Source organism: Mercenaria mercenaria, chromosome 13 (genome assembly GCF_021730395.1).
Source record: "Mercenaria mercenaria strain notata chromosome 13, MADL_Memer_1, whole genome shotgun sequence".
NCBI lineage: Eukaryota > Metazoa > Mollusca > Bivalvia > Venerida > Veneridae > Mercenaria > Mercenaria mercenaria.
In genome coordinates this window covers 56208885-56234553 of record NC_069373.1, presented here as the reverse complement: position 1 = coordinate 56234553, position 25669 = coordinate 56208885, and the positions used below count along the sequence as shown (strand labels likewise).

General features: G+C 34.8%; 2 protein-coding genes across 2 annotated transcripts in view; both read left to right on the top strand.

Moving 5' to 3' along the window:
* Window positions 1-990, top strand: part of LOC123529242 (general transcription factor 3C polypeptide 1-like) — a 61813-nt gene extending 60823 nt beyond the window's left edge. The window contains exons 26-27 of the mRNA XM_053520913.1: window positions 374-466; window positions 941-990. Coding sequence (XP_053376888.1) covers window positions 374-466; window positions 941-990 — 143 coding nt within the window. The remainder of the gene's footprint in view (window positions 1-373; window positions 467-940) is intronic.
* A 3593-nt stretch (window positions 991-4583) lies between these two features.
* Window positions 4584-25669, top strand: part of LOC128547945 (uncharacterized) — a 322495-nt gene continuing 301409 nt past the window's right edge. Inside the window, exons 1-3 of the mRNA XM_053521894.1 lie at window positions 4584-4689; window positions 6290-6381; window positions 6919-7020. Of these exons, the coding sequence (XP_053377869.1) occupies window positions 4626-4689; window positions 6290-6381; window positions 6919-7020 (258 nt within the window). The 5' untranslated portion in view covers window positions 4584-4625. The remainder of the gene's footprint in view (window positions 4690-6289; window positions 6382-6918; window positions 7021-25669) is intronic.

The window sequence follows — 25669 nt, the reverse complement described above, 5'->3', positions numbered from 1 at the left end:
CATAATCATGTGCATCTGCTTGTTGTTTGAGGTATTTGTCATGATCAAAGTGATTCACTTTTAACATGGTGATTTTAAGAATTTTTTTGGAATCATTTAGTGTATCAAAAGTTTTAAGTATCATATTTTATCTTTAAAAAGACGGTAACGTTGCTGTTTTGATAAATTTACTCACAGGTTGCCATTAATTCAAGAAACAGTCTTAATGCCTTAAACAAGGTCCAGGTTATATTCTATGTTATCTGAATATTAAATGATGTTTACTCCATTACATCCAGTTTGTCAGAACTACCTTAAGCTTGACTGTGATGAAAGCTTGAATCTTACTTGAATTACTGTCAAAAGTTCTTTCTTGAAATATTTTGCCTTTTAGGATTAGACGTTGATAGTAAAAGAGAAGTTGTGGATCAATTCAACAAGAACCGACTGATTGGGAAAGAGAGACTGGTTCTCTCTGATAATCCAAGTAAGTTTTTGTAATATGAGTCGCACCATGAGGAAACCAACATATTGCATTTGCAACCAGCATGGATCCAGATCAGCCTGCACCAGAATCGATGCTGTTTGCTAACGGTTTCTCTAATTGCCATAGGCTTTTAAAGCGAACAGCATGGATCCTGGCCAGACTGCACAGAAGCGCAGGCTGGTCTGGATCCATGCTGGTCGCAAATGCACTATGTTGGTTTTCTCATGGTGCGGCTCATATATTTGTAATTTCGCACTTTAACATAATTTTGTTGACATTATTAATCAGTGACTTGTAGACAAAGAAAGGGCCAAGTACTGAAGGCAAGTGAAACACTTAATTTGAATTTATTATGATTTTTGGCAAGTTGATAATGAGAATTGCTAATAAGTGTGTTGTTGTTGTTTGATTATTCTTATTTTATCAAGCTTGAAATAAATTGTCTCACAGTCTTGTATTTTATTCTTCCTTTAGAAAGCCTTGGACCTAAGAATGTCACACAGATGAAAGGTAACCGTTGTTGAAGGGTTCTAAAAGGTTCATCCAAGTTACTAAAACTTCCACAGAAGTAGATCAAGATATAAAAGGATAACCGACTTATTTCTGATGCAGTAAGTTTGCTGAAAATGAGCTGTTGCACAGAGTCAAACTTACAGTTATTCAGATTTCTATATATGAAACAACTGAAAAAAACTTTCATTCAGTATGCGATTTTTCGCGTAAAATCACCAGCATTAGCAGTCACATTTACGTTCATTCATGCTTCTCATTTCCGAAACATTTACAAATAATCTTTTTTGCACCGCACAAGTTCAGGTGCTTTTCGCGGTTACTTCCATGCCGACCATAAACCATGATGTACACATCTAAGGTTACATTCTATTCATCTTTCTAAACTTTGGCATAAGTTATCTTTGTGATTTTCAGTTTAAGGTCACTGCCATCAAAAGTGACAAGGATGAACTTTATTCTAGGTATATTCACGGATTTCTGTTGTCAGTGCGTTCATCCGTATAACATTTTAAACTGGTGAGCCACTCTAGTAGAGGTCTAACATTTACTCATGGAATTCTTTATGAAATTGGTCAGAAGTTCATCTTGATGATATCTAGGTCAAGTTCGAAACTAGGTCATGTGCCATCAAAAACTAGGTCAGTAGGTCAAAAATAGAAAAACCTTGTGACCTCTCTAGAGGCCATATATTTCACAGGATTCTTAGAAATTGGTCAGAGTGTTCACTTGATGATATCTAGGTCAAGTTGTAAACTGGGTCACATGCCATCAAAAACTAGGTCAGTAGGTCTAAAAATAGAAAAAACCTTGTGACCTCTAGAGGCCATATATTTCACAAGATCTCATGAAAATTGGTCAGAAGTTCACCTTGATGATTCCTAGGTCAAGTTCAAAACTGGTCAGTGCCATCAAAAACTAGGTCAGTAGGTCAAATAATAGAAAAACCTTGTGACCTCTCTAAAGGCCATATTTTTCATGGGATCTGTATGAAAGTTGGTCTGAATGTTCATCTTAATGATATCTAGGTCAAGTTCGAAACTGGGTCACATGCGGTCAAAAACTAGGTCAGTAGGTCTAAAAATAGAAAAACCTTGTGACCTCTCAAGAGGCCATACTTTTGAATGGATCTCCATAAAAATTGGTCAGAATGTTCACCTTGATGATATCTAGGTCAAGTTTGAAACTGGGTCACGTGCCTTAAAAAACTAGGTCAGTAGGTCAAATAATAAAAAAACCTTATGACCTCTGTAGAGGCCATACTTTTCATGGGATCTGTATGAAAGTTGGTCTGAATGTTCATCTTGATGATATCTGGTCAAGTTTGAAACTTGGTCAACTGCGGTCAAAAACTAGGTCAGTAGGTCTAAAATTATTAAAATCTTTTGACCTCTCTAGAGGCCATATTTTTCAATGGATCTTCATGAAAATTGATTTGAATGCTCACCTTGATGATATCTAGGTCAGGTTTCGAAACTGGGTCATGTGCGGTCAAAAACTAGGCCAGTAGGTATAAAAATAGAAAAACCTTGTGACCTCTCTAGAGGCCATATTTTTCATGAGATCTTCATGAAAGTTTGTGAGAATGTTCACCTTGATGATATCTAGGTAAAGTTCAAAACAGGGTCACGTACCTTCGAAAACTAGGTCAATAGGTCAAATAATAGAAAAACCTTGTTACCTCTCTAGAGACCATATTTTTCAATGGATCTTCATGAAAATTGGTCAGAATTTCTATCTTGATAATATCTAGGTCAGGTTCAAAACTGGGTCACATGAGCTCAAAAACTAGGTCACTATGTCAAATAATAGAAAAAACGGCGTCATACTCAGAACTGGGTCATGTGGGAAGAGGTGAGCGATTCAGGACCATCATGGTCCTCTTGTTTCCCTCTTCACTCTGATTTATTTTTGTTTTGTTTTATAAAACAATGATAAATGGCCTTTTTCTCAATTTTATCAACTAAAGATCAAGTTTCGTTTTTTCATTAAATGTTTTTTCATCTTTTTGAGATTTGAGAACTAAATTCAATTTCTTATTCAAAAATAAACACATTTTTAAACAGGAGTTGATCTTCTGTATAATAATCGTGAAAGACCATTTTACATTAATTGCTAGATTATCATGCATTTTTTTTTTCGAAGAGAAGAGGGAGAAATTATTTTTTTTATTTTCAATAATGTAGGGAGGAATTTAGTTTTTGTTTTCATCTCATAGTTTATCATGTATAAAAAAGACAAGGGATGTGTAAAAATAAACTTAATATATTATTTAGTATGCAATATATATGTCACATTGGATAAAAGATAATAAAACACCTGCAATACTAATTGAAAGATAGATATTCTTTCAAAACTGACTTCCTTTAGAAAATAGAATCGGTCAGAGAGGCATTAAAGTATGAGGAAAGTTAGGATGGTAACCTTAGGATAAATTTATTATGTGGTCCAAGGTACGATTATTGCTAAGGTAACATAATATATCAGTGTTGATTTAATACAAAAGGGGACTTCTAAAGCAAAGTGGCCGCCTTTGAATCACTCGCCTCTCACCTCCATTGATTCATGTCCAGCTCGGATTGTTATGTGAGGAAGCCATCAATTTGCCGAAAGGCTATGGTTCTACCCAGGTGTCTTAAGTAGATAATTTCACTGGAATATTTTTCATGTGACCCTCAACCAAGTTTGCTCAAATTATTCTGATTCATCCAAAAAGAAAAAAAAAAAAACTGGCCACCATTTTTGCCTCTGTATATAGTTTGAACTTGGAAAATCATCGTGTCAAAAGTTGTTGGTCCATTGGGCCAGTTTTGAAATACTTTCTCAAAAATGTTCTTCGGGTGACTGTTTACGTTTACGAGAAATGTACACAATAATTATATTGATTTGTCAGAAAACATGCCAGTCACAAATAAAAATAGAAAAGAAGCTACAAATGCTGTCATGTAAACATCGTGTCTGATATTAAGATAATTTCTAGAAAATGATAAGCACTCGCATGGCAGGTCGTAGTTAAATTGCTCCCTGGGGACGTCATACCAAATACATGAAAAATGGTACTAGTAGCTTCCTCGCAGGGTGTTTTATCATTAAGGGGATAGTACACTAGGACTGGTCAGCCCAGTGTCAGTATAGTATGACTGGGTGGGGTATGACGTCATATGACTATGGCTTGATATTCCAGTGAGGCAGCACTGTAAAGTTTGGCATTGCGATTACTGCTACAAGTAGACGCCGTAATTTGTATGACAGAAAAATTGTTGAAAAAGACGCTGAAACTGAAAATTTATCTGTAGTTCCAGCCATTGAACATTAAAAAGGAATATTGCCAGGGTCTGACAATGAGTTTGAGCGATGGGTGGTGTTCGAATTATCCAAGTTCGAGCAAACAAAGTTTAACTGTATCTGGTTCATTACAGACATTTGCCAGTTGATTTATCATTTCAGACACTGACAACCCATCCTATAACACTTAACAAAATACATGCTTCTGTAGCTTCAATTATTCAAGTAGAAACTAAAAAAATATCAAAAATAATTTTGCAAGGATGCCAAATATAGCAAGTCGTTTAAAATATACCTTAAGGCTCCTGTGTCTATTTGTTTGTTAAGTTTTGTGTGTAATTTTGTTTCAGAATACATCAGTAGGATGGAAGGAAAATTAATGAAGAAGAGATGTATTAAAATCCCAGAGCACATCAAAAAAAGAAAAAGTAAGTAAGATATTCCATGGTTTTATCTGGTGATGCTTTCTCTAAGCTGAGTACAAATTATAAAGAGAGCTTAATCACTTGGCCTAATGACAGTGTCAGTGCCAAGATACTTGGCTCCCTCAGAGCCAAAAGTTTAAGTGTTCATTCCCATAGTGGAAGGCTTAAAAACAAGATATTAAACACATAACATTGGCTGATGATCAACAACCAAGGTCGATCAGGATGAGTCCCTAGAGTCAGGTTTTGGATTACATGAGGTGTCAGAAACTAGGAGAAAAATATTCTAATTATGTTCCTTTTACAGCTCTTGTTATGAGACGAGTTGAGGTTTGATCGCATATACTTGTAGATAAATTATCATGGTTAAGTATTGCGCAGTAAATGATTAGATAGACACAATTTGTTTTTAGCTCACCTGAGCAAAAAGTGCTCAAAGGTGAGCTTTTGTGATCGCCCTGTGTCTGTCGTCCATCCATCTGTCATCAACAATTTGACTGTTAACACCTTAGAGGTCACAATTTTGGTCCAATCTTAATGAAACTTGGTCAGAATGTTACCCTTAATAAAATCTTGGACGAGTTCGATATTGGGTCATCTGGGATCATAAACTAGGTCCCCAGGTCAAATCAAAGGAAAAGCTTGTTAACACTCTAGAGGTCACAATTTTGGTCCAATCTTAATGAAACTTGGTCAGAATGTTACCCTCAATAAAATCTTGGATGAGTTTGATATTGGGTCATCTGGGGTCAAAAACTAGGTCACCAGGTCAAATCAAAGGAAAAGCTTGTTAACACTCTAGAGGTCATAATTTCGGCCCAATCTTAATGAAACTTGGTCAGAATATTACTCTCAATAAAATCTTGTACGAGTTCAATATTGGGTCATCTGGGGTCAAAAACTAGGTCACCTGGTCAAATCAAAGGAAAAGCTTTTTAACACTGTAGAGGCCACATTTATGACTGTATCTTCATGAATTTTAGTCAGAATGTTAATCTTGATGGTCTCAAGGTCCAGGTTGAATCTGGGTCAAGTAGCTTCAAAAACTAGGTCACCAGGTCAAATCAAAGGAAAAGCTAGTTAACGCTGTAGAGGCCACATTTATGACCATATCTTCATGAAACTTTGTCAGAATGTTAATCTTGATGATCTATAGTTCAGATTTAAATCTGGGACCGGTGGGGTCAAAAAGTAGGTTACAAGATCAAATCAAAGGAAAAGCTTGTTAATACCCTAGAGGCCACATTTATGACTCTATCTTCATGAAACTTGGTCAGAATGTTAATTTTGATGATCCTTAGGTCAAGTTCAAATCTGGGTCATGTGGGGTCAAAAACTAGGGCACCAGGTCAAATCAAAGGAAAAGCTAGTTAACACTTTAGAGATCACATTTATGACCGTATCTTTATGAAACTTGGTCAGAATGTTAATCTTGATGATCTTTAGGTCTATAGGCCAGGTGAGCGATACAGGGCCTTCATGGCCCTCTTGTTATTTATTGTATTATTCTAAGAAAAGTGGAATGATATGTATTATTGTAGTGAACATGCTATTTTGTGAGATTTCCAAATAAATGATAAGCGCTGCTATATTTGATTTTCAGAACCGTGTGAGAAAGGGGATGAGAAAGACAAGGACATATACAGGGAGCGTTGTAAGATGCGAGTGGTGTGGACATCTAAAGAAGACTCTGTGGTAGGTATATTTGTTGTACTTAAGATAGTGGATTGGTAATGATGATCAGCAGTTTCCAATCTTTTACGTATTCTCCGAATGCGGTTTTGGCATTCTCCGGCTGTTTTGAAAAATGATTTTCTGTTATGGCGGAAGGATGCATACATACAGAAGATACTTAATTACATTGTCATTATGTGTCATTACCATAACATGACACCATTACAGACCCTTGAAATATGGCGACTTTTCAGCTTTTCATGGTGGAGGAAGACTCCAGGTACCCCTCCAGGTGTTATTTCAGCCACAAGCGGACATCTGGATGAAACCGTAGACAACAAACAGTTGAAATATTCTTTATATGTATGAAGGTGGAAAAAAAGTTCCAAGTCTGAAATTTTCTGTTTTCAAAAGCTGAATCCTTTCAAAACTGACAGTGACTAAATGGTACATTATGTACATTTTTTAAAGACTTCCATGTTGTAATGTTATAGTTAAGGTAATCTTTAAAAGCTAGATGCCTGCTATTAAATAAGAACTCTTGAAATTTATTTTAAGTTGCTGATGTGTCGTCTGGCCACATTGATCATGGACAACAAGAAGAAAACAGCTTTAATTTCTTATGTGAGGATTCGAGACTATCTGCACGAGAAATGTGGGGTATGTATTGTCCGAAACAGACAGAATATTTATTTTAGCCACTATAATATCTCAGTTTAAATGTATGTAAGGTAGTGTTTAGTCAGCAGAATATATGTTGAGAGGTTATTCTGTATTTGAAGGGTAATGTTGCATGTTGCTTTGACCTTGAGTAATATTTTGAACTTCATGCTTGCTCACACGATGATTCTTGAAAAGTATACAGACCAATTTTACTTAATTGACTTTGAAGGGTCCTCCATGGCAAATAGTTAAGTTGCTTTTATGCCCCTGGGCATATAGCAGTTGAACGGTCTGTTTGTCAGTTTGTGCGTTTGTCTGTCATTAATAGCCAGATTTAGTTCATACTCACACTCGACAATTCAGCGGAAAGACCTACAAACTGACCTATACATAATGACCTTTACCTTCATATGATCTTCACCTTCAGACCTCCAAAAAAACAACGTCTTTGGTCGTACAACTGGGGGGAACTATCTTGCATTTTGAAAATGCAACTCCTAGTTCTCAAATCACTACTTCACCGATGTGGGTGTAAACCCTGTGTCCTGAAAACCATTTAGCCTTTGCCTATATGTTGGCATGTAGATGTAGTTGTTGTCAAACATAGTTCCAAGCCCAACAGCTTAGCTCAATAGGAAGAGTGCAGATCTGTGGGTAGTGGGGTCCTGAATTCGATCCGAAGGTGAAGCATGTGTTTTCCATGATAAAAGACATTGTGTCTGAAATGATCCGTTCTCTACAGCTGATTCATGTGGGAAAGTTGGCAGTTACTTGTTAAGAACAAGTTTGTACCGGTACAGGATCCAGGAACACTGGTTAAGTTAACTGCTCGCCATTAAATAGCTGAATTCATGTTGAAAAACAGAACTGAACCCAAAACAAACAAAAACAAAGTACAGATTATGGTTGTGTTTACTGACAGTCATTAAAAGGTTAGAAAAATCTCATAATATGCTGTAGTTTATTAACAGGAGAGAAAGTCTGAGGGGCAAGGAAATTTGCCATATATCTAGAGAGGTTATACCAAGTCACGCTTTAACAATGTGCAAAATCTTGCAAATCTTAGTGGAACATTTTGCAAAGAATTTCAACATGACGCGAAAGGTTTATTTTGAACAAGTTGTTAAAGTCAGCAGATCTCTTGCCACACAGTTAATTCAAGTTTTACCTGGGTCAGATCATCTGTTTTAGACAACAGCCTCTACAAAATAAATAAAGTAATTTACATATTTTAGTGGGCTAGAATTTAGTACTTTGAAATACATTAGCATTTTATATATGTCAAAGTTTTTGCTGTATGTTTTCAAGATTTTTATGTTAAAATTGGTTACAGAAGTTTAAAGATACAATTAAACCTGTGAACAAAGACCACTCTTCGGAACAAGCAAAAGTGGTCTTTGTTCGCAGGTGGTCTTTATTCTGGGGGAAGGGTCACTTCTCAGTTAGCCATTATCATGTTGATAAAAAGTATTTTTACAGCTTCTTTCTTTCTTTATGTTCTATGTATTAATTTGGCCATTGCAAACTTGCAAATTTTCAATCAAGCAGTTATTATTATGTTTGCTATATTGCGAAAGTCGTGAAAATTCGGCGGATTTTAAATATTTTCATGCCGGAACGGTCCAGCTTGGTCGTTATTTGGGGCAAATATGACCCTTGGGAATGAATAAGGCCGGTCGCAGGTCGCGGTCGCCAGGTGGTCGCTATTCACAGCCTTTTTATGAGCATTTTTCTACAGGGGGGCCAGAGACCGGTCATTGTCGACAGGTGGTCACTGTATATGAGACCCATATTCGTATTTGAAGATATAAACAATTGCTTCATAGTATCAATGTAAATAAAATGTTTGTTTGTATTATGAGGTAATGTGTGTTCAGACTAAAAATGTTACATGCATATTATATGTGTAGCTATGCTCAGCATAAATGATGACTACAACTAAAACACTGGAAGTTTTTTGACAAATTACTGTAACAGTTATACTGTTATATGACATTTTATTGTGAATTGAGCTGTACAAACACAGTTAGTTTATATGTTTAGTCAATTCAATTTTTTTGACATATTAGTTAACATGACATTTTATTAAGGATGTAGCTCTAGAAACACCGTTTATATTGAATCAAATCAGATTAGTTTGATGAGGATTGTCAACATTTAAAGTTAACGTCTGAAAATGAACTACTTAAGTGAAGGATATATAATGGATATCTTTAACTTAAGCATAGATTTATGTTCCTACGGAAACCCAGAAATAAGCAATAATATATATATTTTCTTCTATTAATCTTTAGTAGTCTGCTGGGGGCACCTGAGTCTGCCTTTGCATCCAGTGCAGACCAAGATCAGCCTGCATGTCCGCACTGTTCGCTGTTCAGTCAGTAAATTTTCAATGAACACCCCTTTGATAAACAAGTGGTACTGCCCAAATTGAATGATGGACCAATCCATTTTAGAAGTTTAGCAGGGTAAAGGTTAACAAACTGTTAGTTGGTTTACATTATGAATCAGTCTTGGTTCTAGTTAGCTGCAATTTTCCTTAACATGCAGCTTTCTTCTGTAATTACTTTGCTAAGAAAGTAGATAAACAAATGTTTTCTTCTCTCAGCTGTCTGCCACACTGGAAAAGTAATTTGTTAAATATACAGAAATAGAAACCAACAATCCGCATAGGATCTTCTTATATTGCAGATTTATGCAAGTCTTATAATGTAATTACTTCGTTTACGATATAATAAGATGTTTTTTCTCTCTATAAATTGTCTATGTATTTACAGAACAATATTATTTGGAAAAAAGGAAGCTCATAGTGTTAAAAGCGGTCAGTCACACTTAAGCCACATTTTACTATATTTTTTACCATCAGTATATTCCCTTGGACCTGAAAAGGTTCTTTACATGGAGTTTAAGATCCCTATTTGAAGTGTATGTTTAACCTTTACCCTGCTAAATTTCTAAAATGGACTGGTCCATCATTCAGTTTGGGCAGTACCATTTATGATTCAAAAGGGTGTTAATTTACTAAAAATTTACTGACTGAATAGTGAACATCTGCCAGCTTGGATGTCTGCACTGGTTGCAAAGGAAGAATCACTTGCTGCCAGCAGGCTAAAGGTTAACTGACTTGTAATCACTCCCCTATAGTATAAATGCATTTAAAAAGCTTAGTATTTTTTCTGATTTAAGCATGTTTTCTAGTTTTACATTTTCTTTTGACAGATGTCAGGATATTTGAATAATCTGAACCAAACAAATTTTTAGATTACATATAGCTGCGAAATTTTTTTTTTTTTCAATGCTGTTTGTATGTGCAACCAAGATGGGTGAAAGGAATGTATTAATATTACGATGAATTTCAGCTAAACACGTTGTTGTATTAAATTTAATGCTAGTCTTTAACAAATGTAATACAATTGATCTTATATAAATATAATTTCATGTTCAAATTATGTTTATCAGTTTTACATTCATGCTAAAAAAATGGGCAAGAAGGATAGAAAAATCAAATGAGCCGCGTCATGAGAAAACCATCATAGTGGCTTTGTGACCAGCATGGATCCAGACCAGCCTGCGCATCCACGCAGTCTGGTCAGGATCCATGCTGTTCGCTTTCAAAGCCCATTGCAATTAGAGAAACCTATGCGCAGGGTGGTCTGGATCCATGTTGGTCGCAAACGCACTATGTTGGTTTTCTCATGGCACGGCTCAAATCTCAAGAATACCTCTAGTGATAGTTCAACATGTGTTTAGCACCTAGTGAGCATAAATAAGTGTAAATAATCAGATATTAAAGTTTAAAACATATCCATTTTGTGTTCAAATTCAGGTTGACTACTTTAACAAGTTTATGTTTAAATGCAATTGAATCTTGTGTTGTGAACACAGGTAAAATATCTTTATAATTTTACAAAAAATACTCGTTTGTGAAATGTGTTTCCCTTTTAGATACAAGATCCAGCATCTGGAAAAATTTGAATTAAACTATTACATAAACTATGGAAAAAAGCAGTTATTATTAGGGCATTGGAATAACATTGAGTTTTTAGAATTGATTAGTGAAAGATTGAATTTCAGAAAATTCACTGAAAAATAATTATCATGGACCAAATTTTAAACATTTTTGAAAACTTAAGTGCAAGCATATTTTTGAGAAAAAAATCTGCTCTCTTTGGGTGCAGAAGATATGCATACACTTTCTAGCTCACTCAAGAACAAAATGCTCAGGTGAGCTATTGTGATCACTTACTGTCTGTCGTTCGTCCATCCACACTTTTATTCAAACAATATCTCCTGTGTAACTGAAGTTGACAAAACTTGGCCTGGATGTTCCTTGGGTGGTTTTCTTTCAAGTTGTTCATAATATTATAGCTCCACTTGGTTGCACAAAGGGGCCACCAGTGCTAAAAATAGAAAACTCTTCAAACAACATCTCCTAAACGGCTAGTCCATTTTGAAATAAAGAATGGTCCTTCTGTGACCCTCTACTAATATTGTTCCAAGTTTCAGATTTGTCCAAAATCATGATCATCAGTGAGCATGATCACTTTCCCTCCATGTTTACAGTGGAAACTTCAAAAATCTTGCATAAAACTGCTGGCCCATCTTTAAAATAATTTAACACAAATGGTCCTTATGTAATTCTCTTCAAGATTGTTCAAGCTATTCTAATTTGTCTAAAAACATGGCCACCAGGGGTCATAGTCTTTTTTTTTCTTATATGTATAAAGTGGAAACCTCATAAATCTCCTTGTCAGAAACTGCTGGCACGATTTTAAGATAATTTTACCAAAATATTTCTTGGGTGGCCCGTTTATGGTTTGTAAAAATTATTCCGATTCATCAGAAAACTTGGCCACCAGGGAGTTTGTCACTTTTCCCTATATTTCTGTTGTGGAAACTTTAAAAATCATCTTCTTGTTTGATATTGGGTTGTCCCTTAATATTCTATGTCATCATTTTTGCTATTTTTACCCTCCTCCCAAACACATGCACACATCCATGCACATGCAAATTACATGGCTATACTTATTGAGAAAATACTGTCACTATTTCAAAATATTTTAATAGATATTTTCCTTGTGTAACCATTGACCAAAATTGTTCAAGCAAGCAATGTAACTCAGTCGCGCGATCTAGGGCTATCATTGCCCTTTTGTTATTATACCTCATAGTTTCTATCTCCATTGATTAATGCTGTACAGTAATACAATTAGATATTTCTGCGCTTTTTGGCTGTCTGTTAATTTAATAGATTAACAATAAAATGTGCACCTCGGTTACCCGAAGGGAAGGAAGAGGTCAATAAAGTAAGGTTTTATTGGTTAGTGAAAGCCAGGATTGGAGACAATTTTCAGTCTGGAAACAGCGGTTCCCTGGTCAGAAGTGTGCGTGTTATTTGTAATTTAATAAAAGGTATTTTTCTGCCGTCTGCTGATGGTAGATTATTACACATTACTAAATTGACTTACTGAATGACATGTCATATGTTAATTTCAATGCCGTAAAGTAATTTAAGGTTTACCATTGTCTGAGGAAATTGATTTGCAACTTTAGTAAGAATTCATCTTAATTTCCTTCGGAGACGGTGAGGATTACGTTGATGAGATTCGTATGTTAAGTTGATGTGCCGTCCAATAAGTAATGTAATTGTTGGTGTAAAGATTTAGGCCTTACTTTTTAGCTCACCTGTCACAAAGTGACAAGGTGAGCTTTTGTGATCGCGCGGTGTCCGTCGTCCGTGCGTGCGTCCGTCCGTAAACTTTTGCTTGTGACCACTCTAGAGGTCACATTTTTCATGGGATCTTTATGAAAATTGGTCAGAATGTTCATCTTGATGATATCTAGGTCAAGTTCGAAACTGGGTCACGTGCCCTCAAAAACTAGGTCAGTAGGTCTAAAAATAGAAAAACCTTGTGACCTCTCTAGAGGCCATATATTTCACAAGATCTTCATGAAAATTGGTCAGAATGTTCACCTTGATGATATCTAGGTCAAGTTTGAAACTGGGTCACGTGCCTTCAAAAACTAGGTCAGTAGGTCTAAAAATAGAAAAACCTTGTGACCTCTCTAGAGGCCATACATTTCACAAGATCTTCATGAAAATTGGTCAGAATGTTCACCTTGATGATATCTAGGTCAAGTTCGAAACTGGGTCACGTGCCATCAAAAACTAGGTCAGTAGGTCAAATAATAGAAAAACCTTGTGACCTCTCTAAAGGCCATATTTTTCATGGGATATGTATGAAAGTTGGTCTAAATGTTCATCTTGATGATATCTAGGTCAAGTTCGAAACTGGGTCATGTGCGGTCAAAAACTAGGTCAGTAGGTCTAAAAATAGAAAAACCTTGTGACCTCTCTAGAGGCCATATATTTCATGAGATCTTCATGAAAATTGGTCAGAATTTTCACCTTGATGATATCTAGGTCAATTTCGAAAGTGGGTCACGTGCCTTCAAAAACTAGGTCAGAAGGTCAAATAATAGAAAAACCTTGTGACCTCTCTAGAGGCCATATTTTTCATGGGATCTGTATGAAAGCTGGTCTGAATGTTCATCTTGATGATATCTAGATCAAGTTCGAAAGTGGGTCACGTGCCGTCAAAAACTAGGTCAGTAGGTCAAATAATAGAAAAACCTTGTGACCTCTCTAAAGCCATATTTTTCATGGGATCTGTATGAAAATTGGTCTGAATGTTCATCTTGATGATATCTAATTCAAGTTTGAAACAGGGTCATGTGCGGTCAAAAACTAGGTCAGTAGGTCTAAAAATAGAAAAACCTTGTGACCTCTCTAGAGGCCATACTTGTGAATGGATCTCCATAAAAATTTGTCAGAATGTTCACCTTCATGATATCTAGGTCAAGTTTGAAACTGGGTCACGTGCCATAAAAAACTAGGTCAGTAGGTCAAATAATAAAAAAACCTTGTGACCTCTCTAGAGGCCATGTTTTTCATGAGATCTTCCTGAAAATTAGTGGGAATGTTCACCTTGATGATATCTAGGTCAAGTTCAAAACAAGGTCACGTACCTTCGAAAACTAGGTCAATAGGTCAAATAATAGAAAAACCTTGTGACCTCTCTAGAGACCATATTTTGCAATGGATCTTCATGAAAATTGGTCAGAATTTTTATCTTGATAATATCTAGGTCAAGTTCAAAACTGGGTCACATGAGCTCAAAAACTAGGTCAGTAGGTCAAATAATAGAAAAAACGATGTCATACTCAAAACTGGGTCATGTGGGAAGAGGTGAGCGATTCAGGACCATCATGGTCCTCTTGTTTATTATGTTTTGTTATACTCACATCTGATTCATTGCACTTGGAGTTATTCTTTAGGCAATATAATTGGTAGTAAATTGAATAAAGGGAGTTTATTCATATAGTTAGTTAGTTAGAGTTATGTTTCTTGTACACTGCACTTTCCCTTAATGTCCTTTGTATGCAGTGTCAGTAAGTTCCCTACAGAAATTATAGAGTTATGGCCCAGATAACTAAAGTAAGGGGAGATAATTGAAAATGTAAGCAAAGTAGAGTTATAGTTCTTATACACTGCACTTCCTCTCAATGTCGATATTTTAAAAATTTGGAAAGATCCTGTATTCACCCATGGAGACCTTTAGAATGATACATAGTTTATTCATATCTCTTGATCTTGCAGAATAAAGCTACACTTTCACAAAAACCCTGTAATAGATTATGTAGGCGGAACAGTTAAGTACAAATTCATCTTAATTTCCTTCAGAGACAGTAGGACAGTAGGAATTACGGTAACAAGCTTCATATGCTAAGTTGATTTGCCGTCTAACAAGAAAGGGCAAAGACCACGAAGGCTTGAAATCGGCCTAAAAAAATTGCGAATTCTAAAATTTAACACTTTTTGATAAAACCCATATTTTCTGTAAGTTCAACTATTGATCTCTTATTTGCTAGATATTTTGATGAAATCTTTTGAGTTTTTATATGAAAACTGCGAGGGGTAACTTGGTACTGAACAACTATTCTGGATATTTTCACCGATTTCGCCACATTTCAATGGAAATTTCGTATAGAGCACATGCCTCAACCACAAAATAGCAAGTATTTTTTAAATAACAATTATATTTCGTCCGTACCTGTGGTAATATTTTTGTGGTCGAGGCCTGTGCTCTTGGTGAAAATTGAACTTTTCCGTTGCCTATTTTCACACAAAACGTGCCTGAATTCATTCGTAGTTCAAGCGTTACGTAGACATATCGCGACAATTTACGTGAGAATCTTCTAAAAATTAAGTGGCTTAGATCTACTAATATGGTCTACTTCAATTAATTATCTCTCATTGTGTCTATTCTAAATGGAAATAAAATCTACTTTCAATCAAGACATTAATTTAAAACGATAATCGAATTGCCACTTAGTACTCATGGTCAATATCTAAACTTAGAACAATAAAATTAGGTCTACAGTACTTACAAGTTATATGAATATGACGCGATGTAAAGCTCCTAGTTTTCTAATCCAAAAGTTTAATACACGTCAAGTTAATCACAGTCCAGTGTTGACATCATTTCCACTCACGAAATCTGTTTTCTTCGTGAATTTCAGGCGAAATTCGAAACATACTAATGAAACATAGAGACAAAACTTGTTGTTTCATAAGCATGCAACGTTATGCTCTGAATGCACTTATTTTAATCCTTATTTTCATAATTCATCCTGAAGTAAAGAGATAACATTCTCCTTCTCATACATACACATTGTATACTTTTCCAGGAAGATACCAAGCATCATGACGTGTATACTTGATGACGTAGTATCACTGCGTAATCGCCTAACTATTGTCTCATTCGCATATCACGCACCATCAATACGATATGCGCAAAATGAACAAAATGTTTTGCTTTTGAATTGCCTAAATGTCTCGAATAATTCTAACATTGGTAATAAATATAAATTCTCATTTTAATATGATGTTTTTTTTTTGTGTACATTGTATTTGCTTTCTAACTTGTAGAATCTACCTAAAAAATCGAAGTTTAAACTCGCTTGTTATGGGATTTCTAGATTATCTCGTTAAGAAAATAGTTCAATAAATGCTTACTGTTTAGCCAAGTTTGAAATACAGCCTTCTGCTATAACTGTCCTTGCATTTTCAAAAACTGCAAATTAGCGTAGTACACCTACGTGACCAGTGTTGGGCAATATGTTGATGACCTCTGTAAAATTAATAGGTTGCTATTTTTAGGTTTATTTAGCAGGGCCATGTAGGTGTACGACCTCAGGTAGAAAGAAATGGTACCGGGTATATTTAGAAAATGACAGGAAATGGCTGCAATATACATTACCGGTGCACGGTGTAATTCCCACCAACTAGCAGTACAAGTTGCAATGTGAACGGCACGCAATATGCTACAGTAACTAGACAAAACCATTTTACTGCCGCTGTCTGACAGGAATTTACATTGAATGTGTTAATATGCCGGTTCTTATTAGTTATTGTAGAAGACATTTTTTTTATCTTTGAAACATATGAGACGAATTTTTAACAACGAATTACTCGAAGTTCACACGCAGACACAACGGAAAGTAGGAAGATATTTACATCGTGTTTCTTCCACCCGCACTTTGTGTATTCTCAGTACTTTAAGAAGTTTTTCTTGAATAAGGTCATCTTTATTCCTAAAACATTACTAAATTTGAACTCATATTGAGTAGAAAATATGGAAAAATACGTTAGGCCTACAGGTAACCAGGCTCTTTCAATAATGTAGCCTACTTAAATATGTTTTAACTCGAAAATGAAACAACGTTTAGGCTTATTTAAATTGTTTACTAGAACTCTAGTCCACATTCGTTTATTAGATCTGATAGATCTACTATATGACGTATGTTATATATCATTTTTTAAAGGTTTAATCTTTTTTTATACGCCCGTTTGAAAAACGGGACGTATTATGGGAACGCCCCTGGCGGGCGGATGGGCGGTTGGGCGGGCGGGCGGCGGCGTCCACAGACCTTGTCCGGAGCATATCTTCTACATGCATGGAGGGATTTTGAAGAAACTTGGCACAGTTGTTCACCATCATGAGACGGAGTGTCATGCGCAAAAACCAGGTCCCTAGGTCTAAGGTCAAGGTCACACTTAGAGGTCAAAGGTCAGATTCAAGAATGACTTTGTCCGGAGCATATCTTCTTCATGCATGGAGGGATTTTGATGAAAGTTGGCACAATTGTTCATCATCATGAGACGGAGTGTCGTGCGCAAAAACCAGGTCCCTGGGTCTAAGGTCAAGGTCACACTTAGAGGTCAAAGGATACAAGAATGAAAAATTCAAGAATGACTTTGTCCGGAGCATATCTTCTTCATGCATGGAATGATTTTGATGTAGCTTGGCACAGTTGTTCACCATAATGAGAGGGAGTGTCATGCGCAAGAACCAGGTCCCTAGGTCTAAGGTCAAGGTCACACTTAGAGGTCAAAGGATACAATAATGAAAACTTTGTCCGGAGCATATCTTCTTCATGCATGAATGGACTTTGATGTAGCTTGGCACAATTGTTCACCATCATGAGAAGGAGTGTCATGCGCAAGAACCAGGTCCCTAGGGGTAAGGTCAAGGTCACACTTAGAGGTCAAAGATACAAGAATGAAAACTTTGTCCGGAGCATTTCTTCTTCATGCATTGAGGGATTTTGATACAATTTGGCACAGTTGTTCACCATCATGAGACGGAGTGTCATGCGCAGGAACCAGGTCCCTAGGTCTAAGGTCAAGGTCACACTTACAGGCCAAAGGTCAGATACAAGAATGACTTATCCGGTGCATTTCTACTTCATGCATGGAGGGATTTTGATGTAACTTGGCACAATTGTACACCATCTTGAGACGGAGTGTCATGCACTGGTCCCTTCTTTTGAATTACTTCCCTTTGCTGTTACTATAAATAGCTTATATTCTAACTTTTTCATTACAAGTCGTAGGGAAAAATCAAGACCACTTTTCTGTAGTACAGCATGCATGTTACATCCAATTCTGAGGTGTATTTTGAGCTATCTCTACCTGGTAAGGATTTTTGTGTGGACTTAGAATGTTTTTGGGGGGGGGGGGGGGGGGTTTTTTTTTTTTTTTTTTTTTTTACTTTAAAGATTAACTTCCCTTAGTTGTTACTATAAATAACTTACATTGTAATTTTTTTATAATTGACCGTAGGGAAAAACCAAGACCACTTTTCTGTGGTACAACATTGATGTTACTTTCAAATTTTGGGTGTATTTTAAGGTATCTTGACCTGGTAATGATTTTTTTGTGGACTTAGAAAAATAAAAGAATTACAATAATTTCTAAAAAAAAAACAACATTGTAAACAACTAGAAAATTAAAATTCCATTTGCAAATACAGGTGCTAATGTAAAGAAATTTGCTGTGACGGGCGTATATTGTGACATTCTGGCACTCTTGTTTTTTTTAAGATGATACAATAATTGGCTAAAATTTTAAATATCCTTCTGTACGCATCCCAGTCTTATTCACGTAATGCTAAATTACAATTACTCATTTCAATGAAACGTTAAATGGGGCTGATTATGGTAAAGCGGGGGTGCAGAATGGGGACATGCCCCCTTGGAAAAAACATACGCCAATACACCTTAGTGATTCAATCCAGCTTATACTTCACACACATAGGGCCTTAATATTTGACACAATCATTGTGAGCTTTTAAATTTGTAAAAAGAAAGAAGGTTGATTAAAACTCAACTTTCGTTCAAGACCTTTAGCAGTTATGAATACTATTTACATGTATATTTTTACGAGCGAAACTAGCCAAAGATTTTGTGTGTTGAATTACTTATGTTTCAACTTTATGTTATAAAATGTATACCCGCAAGGTTTTAAAGAGGTCGCCCCCTCTTGAACCGCTCTTGTTTCTGCTGACTAATTTGAATGCTGTACCTATCTATTAAAATGAATAGTTATCTTTATTTTTTTTCTACATTAGTGTAAAACAGGTTGACCTTGGTTTCAACCGCGTTACTCCTGAACAATGGTAAATTATTTAAGGCTTTGGATTTCATAAAACACACAAAGTTCCTGTAAATGGGATTCGTTTAAGGAGCTGGAGAATGAAATTGTAATCCAGAGTTTCTAAGTCCGGCGTCTTGATAGAAGACCAAGGTCATGACTGTCATCGTTTAAAATTGGTATTCTGTGTTATACCTTAAATATCTTTTACCATACGTTGGAGATATGTATTTTTAAATTTTTTTTATTAAACTTGTCGTTTGTTTGTAGGGAAATGTTAGCTGCATTTCAGTTTTAATACAGATACGTTTAGTCTGAAGTTTGACCATGTACGTGAAATTCTTTATTGTCAAGAAATATGATATTCTGTCTCAAAACGAAATTTAGAGGATAGGCACGTTAACATACGTTGCACCTGCGTTCGTTCTACTTTGCAACATGTATAAACGACTGTCATAACTTCTTTAAGTTCATAATTAGATTTGCATTTACAATGCATAATATGGATTCAATTTTATTTAGGCAAAATTTCGATATAATTTTGGCGATTTGTATTATTTATATGTAACTATGTTACTGATTTTCTGAAAATAATCTACACTTTCTACTAACAATTTTAATATGTCTGAATTTTGTTTCCGTCTTTGGTCAATATGTAAGGAATGCTGAAACTATTCAAGATTTCCATGTTCCTATTTACAATATTACCAATTCTTGCACATTGTAACTATATATTTCTCGGTCTTTTCGCTGGCGCTGGAAAAACTCGTTTCGTAATGATTGTTAAAAAGTAATACACATCAAACACACTATTGTTTATTCTAGTATTTTCTAAAACTTCTTTCATAATATTTCTTTTCTTCTTTGTTGAATATGTCGGTTTGCAGGAAAAAGAATATAGCATTTGGTGTAGGCGCAGGAGGTACTTTTGGTAGTTTGCTCAATAAATTAACCCGAATATTCCCGACTTCACCTACAAGCAGTGAACGATTGCTTTTATGATGATGATAATCATTATAGTGAATTCGTTTTAAAAGAGGTACGAAAATAGAATAGTCATATAATGAAGGAAACAAAATCCTCTACATTATCATAATAGCGATTTCTTACATTTTATTCCCGGACATACGTAGTCACAAAAAGAATGTTTATTTCATTTTTCTTTGAGGTCGCGCAGTGTTCAAGATTGGCTAGCCTGGCTTCGTGTTCACAAATCATTTTTCGGTCTCAGCCGAGTTTAAGCTTGAAATTTCAATATCAATTTTTCTAAAACTTCAAAACTTAATTCCAACTGAAACTGACCATCAATATTGAAAAATCATTTGAAAATGGTTATTAACTTTAAATTTAGTTTTAAACATGTTGTTTAGATATAAATGACAAATAAAGTTTCATTATCAATCTCAGCCGAGACTGAAAATATTTTGTGAACACGAGACCTGACCTACATATGGTAGGTTGGGATAACACCTGAAAATGGTAGAAAACATAATTTCAAGTTTCCACTTCAACGTTACTGATTATTGCCACGGGTAAAGTATTATAATTAGAGTTAAATGAATTGTTCCCGAATTGTCAATTTGTCACATGTTTTCGCGACTAAGCATATTGTCATACGGCTGATATGTAATTAAAAGCAAGAAAAATGTGAAAAACGGCCTTTGTCCGTTGGATATTAGGAGTTCATGCGCAAACTACAAATAAAATGGATAAGACTATATATACGTGTTTTGTACAACGACATGACGTTAAATATAATCAAACCTAATGACGTCAAAAGTGTGTTTGGGTAGGCGTGATAAAAAGCCCGGAAACGCGACAAACATGCAAAAAAGGTAATTACAGTAATGAATTATGAATAAAGACATATTTATGTTTCATTTGACAGATTTTCAAAGATTTTTGAAATTAGGCCGATTTTGACTATTTCTGAATTTACCCCTTTAACTGCTGATGTATACGTTTAGGTTAGGCTTAAGCTTTTCCATTGTGGATCTTGGAATGTCAGTCGCGGCCTTAGCATATCTGTTATAATTAATGTTATTAACTGGAAAAGCACATGCTACCGAATTTGTGGCAGGAACGTAACAAACTGGCCTTTCTTAAGTATGAAATCATATATTCACCATAATTTAGTAGAAATATCAGTAGGAATCAATCATAGGAATGCCATCTGTTATTATTTGTAGATGTCATATACATCAGCCTTCCAGTGATTGGTTGTTACATATTGTGTAGGTCATGACAAACTCCTGGTCATATTGCAGATATTATAATTCATAGGGTAGGTCATGGAATACAGAAATAGCAAATCACGTTTTTTTGTTATATAAGAAGTTTCTAGTTATTCTTATCCAGAATGAAATTTATTGTATATTTTTCAGATAAGTTTTAAAGTGAGTGTTGAAAATTTCCTGTTTTTAGGTCATATGGCTACCTATATTTTTCTTGTGCTCACCTCCCTTCAAACAAGAGGGGCATATTGTTTCTGTAAAGTTAGGGAAATTAACTCCTGATTTTATTATGATAATTAATAAGTCAACCAACAATTCCATTTTACTATGTTCCTTTTATTTCTATGGTTCTATGATATATATGTAATGTTCATGTCCATCATAATTAATAACAAAATATATTTCCAAAACCTTATTTAAATCTTTCACTTCATTATCTCATTAATAATATTTTCTGCATAATTTCTTAATTTCTGAACTAACTCCAAATTTTGACCTAAACAGTTCTAAACCTAAAAGTATTCTGACCTAAACAGTTCTTAGTCTTCAAATCTTCTGACCACAACAATTTACAACTTCAGCAGCTTCTGAACTTAGCCACACCTACAGATATCATATTTCACAGGGCTGACCCTTTCTTAACCAATCAATGCCTTTGTAAAAGAATAGATAACTTGTCAATATTCATTAATTAGGTTACTAATGATGATTCCATCTTTTCCCACCAAAACTAAAGATCAAAGGCACTTTCACCTATGTGTGACTTTTAACAAGTAATACCATACCAAATTGCAGTATGTAGATCATGCTGCTTTCTAGACAAAACCAGCATGGACATTATGTTATATCAAAGACAAGCTATGTACATTCAATTAGCTCACACCTTGCCTAATATCTATACTTAATTCTGTCCAGACCATAATAAATATGCAGCTGCTGTGCATTCATGATTTGACCCAACAACTACTTAAAAATTTATCAAATATTAATAATGCATAATATTAAATTCATCAAAAATAATATTCATAATCATAACTCTGTGACATATCCTCACTCCTTCAAAAATTTGCTCCGCAAATCAAGATCATTAAAGTAAGATTTGCAATGTCCAGAAATATCAACAGGTAGCAATTTAAACATATGATACTAGCAAAGTATGTACATAGTTAGGAATTGAACATTAAATAATCAAATTTTCAGCAAATGAAAGTTTCAATAGATAAGGTGTGCATTTGAAACTTAAAACGGGCTTTTCAAATTTCACATCATACATAATATATACAAATGAAACATACTATCAATGAAGAAGACCTGATTCAAAATTGATGAACATGAACAATAAAATAAAGCAAGAAAACAAAGCAAATATCATAACATAATCATAACCATGTAAGTATCTCAAAAATCATCTTCATAAAAAAGTCTTCGTATAGATAATTACAATAAGAGATACTACACTATATAACACTTTATTGTTCTCTATACATGTATGTCTCTGTCTCTTTTTTTTTTTGCAGGTCAATCATAATTTCTGCTTGCAACCTTAAGTATGCCACTTAATATTATGACACTGTTTGTTGACAAAATTTTATAATGATGTATTCCTATTTTCAGTTGTGTTTGTGCCTGTCCAACCCAAGAATATTACTATAGATTCCTAGAACTTAGATAATTTCATATTGCTGTTGCTATGTAGCATTTATCTATCATGTTCTGTTACTAACATGAGTATTTTCATGTCATGTTCTTAGTTTTGTCGACTTTATTCAATTAAGTAGTTATAATTATTACTTGGGTGCCACTTAATGCTTTAATAACACAGACCGTAAAGTTGAAAATAACAAGGTGGAATATATATAAATTGTATATGCAAGTACTTTCCCATCCCCCATGAAAGTTTCTAAAAGGCGTCATGACTTAAATTTTGAATAATATATAAATAGTAGTTACACATCAATAAATAGATTCCATCTTAATCATTTAACACCTCACTTCAGGTTATAGCAGTGGAAGGCTAACATCTTTGTATTACTCTAAATTGTGCTGCTGAATATTGGCAGTCTTGTCCCATCTCCTGTATGTTCTATCTCGCGTCCTCGAAATGGTCTGCTTGCCTCACTTTGGTTTATTGTCACATTATTATTCCTGTAAGTCCTTTTGTTTTGGCTATTTCCTTCAACACTCTCTGCCATTTTTGCATATTTTACAAGTTCTTCTATCGACTGAGGCTCTTTCATCATAACATGACTTTTTACGTCATAATTTAATCCATGTATAATTTTGTCAATAATGTCCTCATCACTTTTGTCCAAATCACGTCCCAAACTCGTAATCGATTCCACGTAATTTTGAACACTATCAAGTCCCTGTTTGGCCTTCACATATTTCTTAAAGAGATTCGCTCTATTTTCTATATTACCAAACCGAGTCACAAATGCCTGTTTCAACTGTTCAAAATTGTTCTTCACCTCTGGCTTCAAATTCATGAACCATGATTCTGCTTCTTTAGGTAATGCTATGCATAATTGTATGCACTTCTGTTCTTCTGTCCATTGGTTAATATTTGAAAGTCCTTCAAATTTTTGGATATAAAACTGTGCACTTTCTGATGTTTCGTATTTTGGCGCATAGCCCTCCATTTTCTGTGCCCTTGGCATTGTAATCTTAACAACGTGGATGTAAACAGTAATCCAAACAGAACTTTATCAAACATAATTCCAGTTTTTATCCATGTTTTTGACTCTATTCCTCGGAATCACTACCACTTAGATTCTCGCACCATATGTAAAGTTAAGGGAATTAACTCCTGATTTTATTATGATAATTAATAAGTCAACCAACAATTCCATTTTACTATGTTCCTTTTATTTCTATGGTTCTATGATATATATGTAATGTTCATGTCCATCATAATTAATAACAAAATATATTTCCAAAACCTTATTTAAATCTTTCACTTCATTATCTCATTAATAATATTTTCTGCATAATTTCTTAATTTCTGAACTAACTCCAAATTTTGACCTAAACAGTTCTAAACCTAAAAGTATTCTGACCTAAACAGTTCTTAGTCTTCAAATCTTCTGACCACAACAATTTACAACTTCAGCAGCTTCTGAACTTAGCCACACCTACAGATATCATATTTCACAGGGCTGACCCTTTCTTAACCAATCAATGCCTTTGTAAAAGAATAGATAACTTGTCAATATTCATTAATTAGGTTACTAATGATGATTCCATCTTTTCCCACCAAAACTAAAGATCAAAGGCACTTTCACCTATGTGTGACTTTTAACAAGTAATACCATACCAAATTGCAGTATGTAGATCATGCTGCTTTCTAGACAAAACCAGCATGGACATTATGTTATATCAAAGACAAGCTATGTACATTCAATTAGCTCACACCTTGCCTAATATCTATACTTAATTCTGTCCAGACCATAATAAATATGCAGCTGCTGTGCATTCATGATTTGACCCAACAACTACTTAAAAATTTATCAAATATTAATAATGCATAATATTAAATTCATCAAAAATAATATTCATAATCATAACTCTGTGACATTTCAATCATTGTCTGAATGTTTGTCTGTCTGTCTGTCTTTTGTTGGACCATTTGGTTTCTGATCAATAATTGGAGAATACATGGTCTTGCAATGGCTAAACTTCATAGGGTGATTGTCTGTGGATGAACTGTGTCCTTTCATTGGGGTCAGTAGGTCAAAGATCAAAGTCGCAGTGACCTTAAGACTGAAAAATTATTTTTGTCATTAGCTTAAAAGAGTACTTTGGCCTACATTCCTCAAACTAAATAAAGATGGTTTTTGCTTCATCATGGGGAGCATTTGTGTTTAACAAACAGCTCTTGTTATCTGTATATTGGTTACTTTCAACTTGCTGTATTTATTGTCTTAGATTGACAGTGAAAATTTGAGCTGCCAATTTGTTTGACTGTAGACAAAGTTTCTGCAGACTAATTAACAATAATTGCCTTAGAAGGTTTCAAGGAAATAATTTGATTGGAATCTTGATTGAACAAATATAGATTTCTGTGCCCTATCTGAATTTGGAGGCAAGGATGGTATTTATAACCAAAGGTAATGCACCTCAGTATAACCTTCAGTAATGACAAAAGTCACCTCAGTATATCCTTCGTTAACAACACATAACAACAAAATAACTTCTGACAAAGCTTAAACTAAGGAGAAAGATGTTTCACGAAAATAAGGTTCCTTTTAATATTCAGATAAATCGCAGGAACTGTGTAAAATAAATTTTAGAATTTTACAACAAGGTCGGTTTTAGGACAAATTTTAAGATATTCTTATGTAAAACTGATCCAAAATCTATATTTATAACAGGTCAAACTTACGAACTGATAGTCTTATTAACCTTTTACAATGCA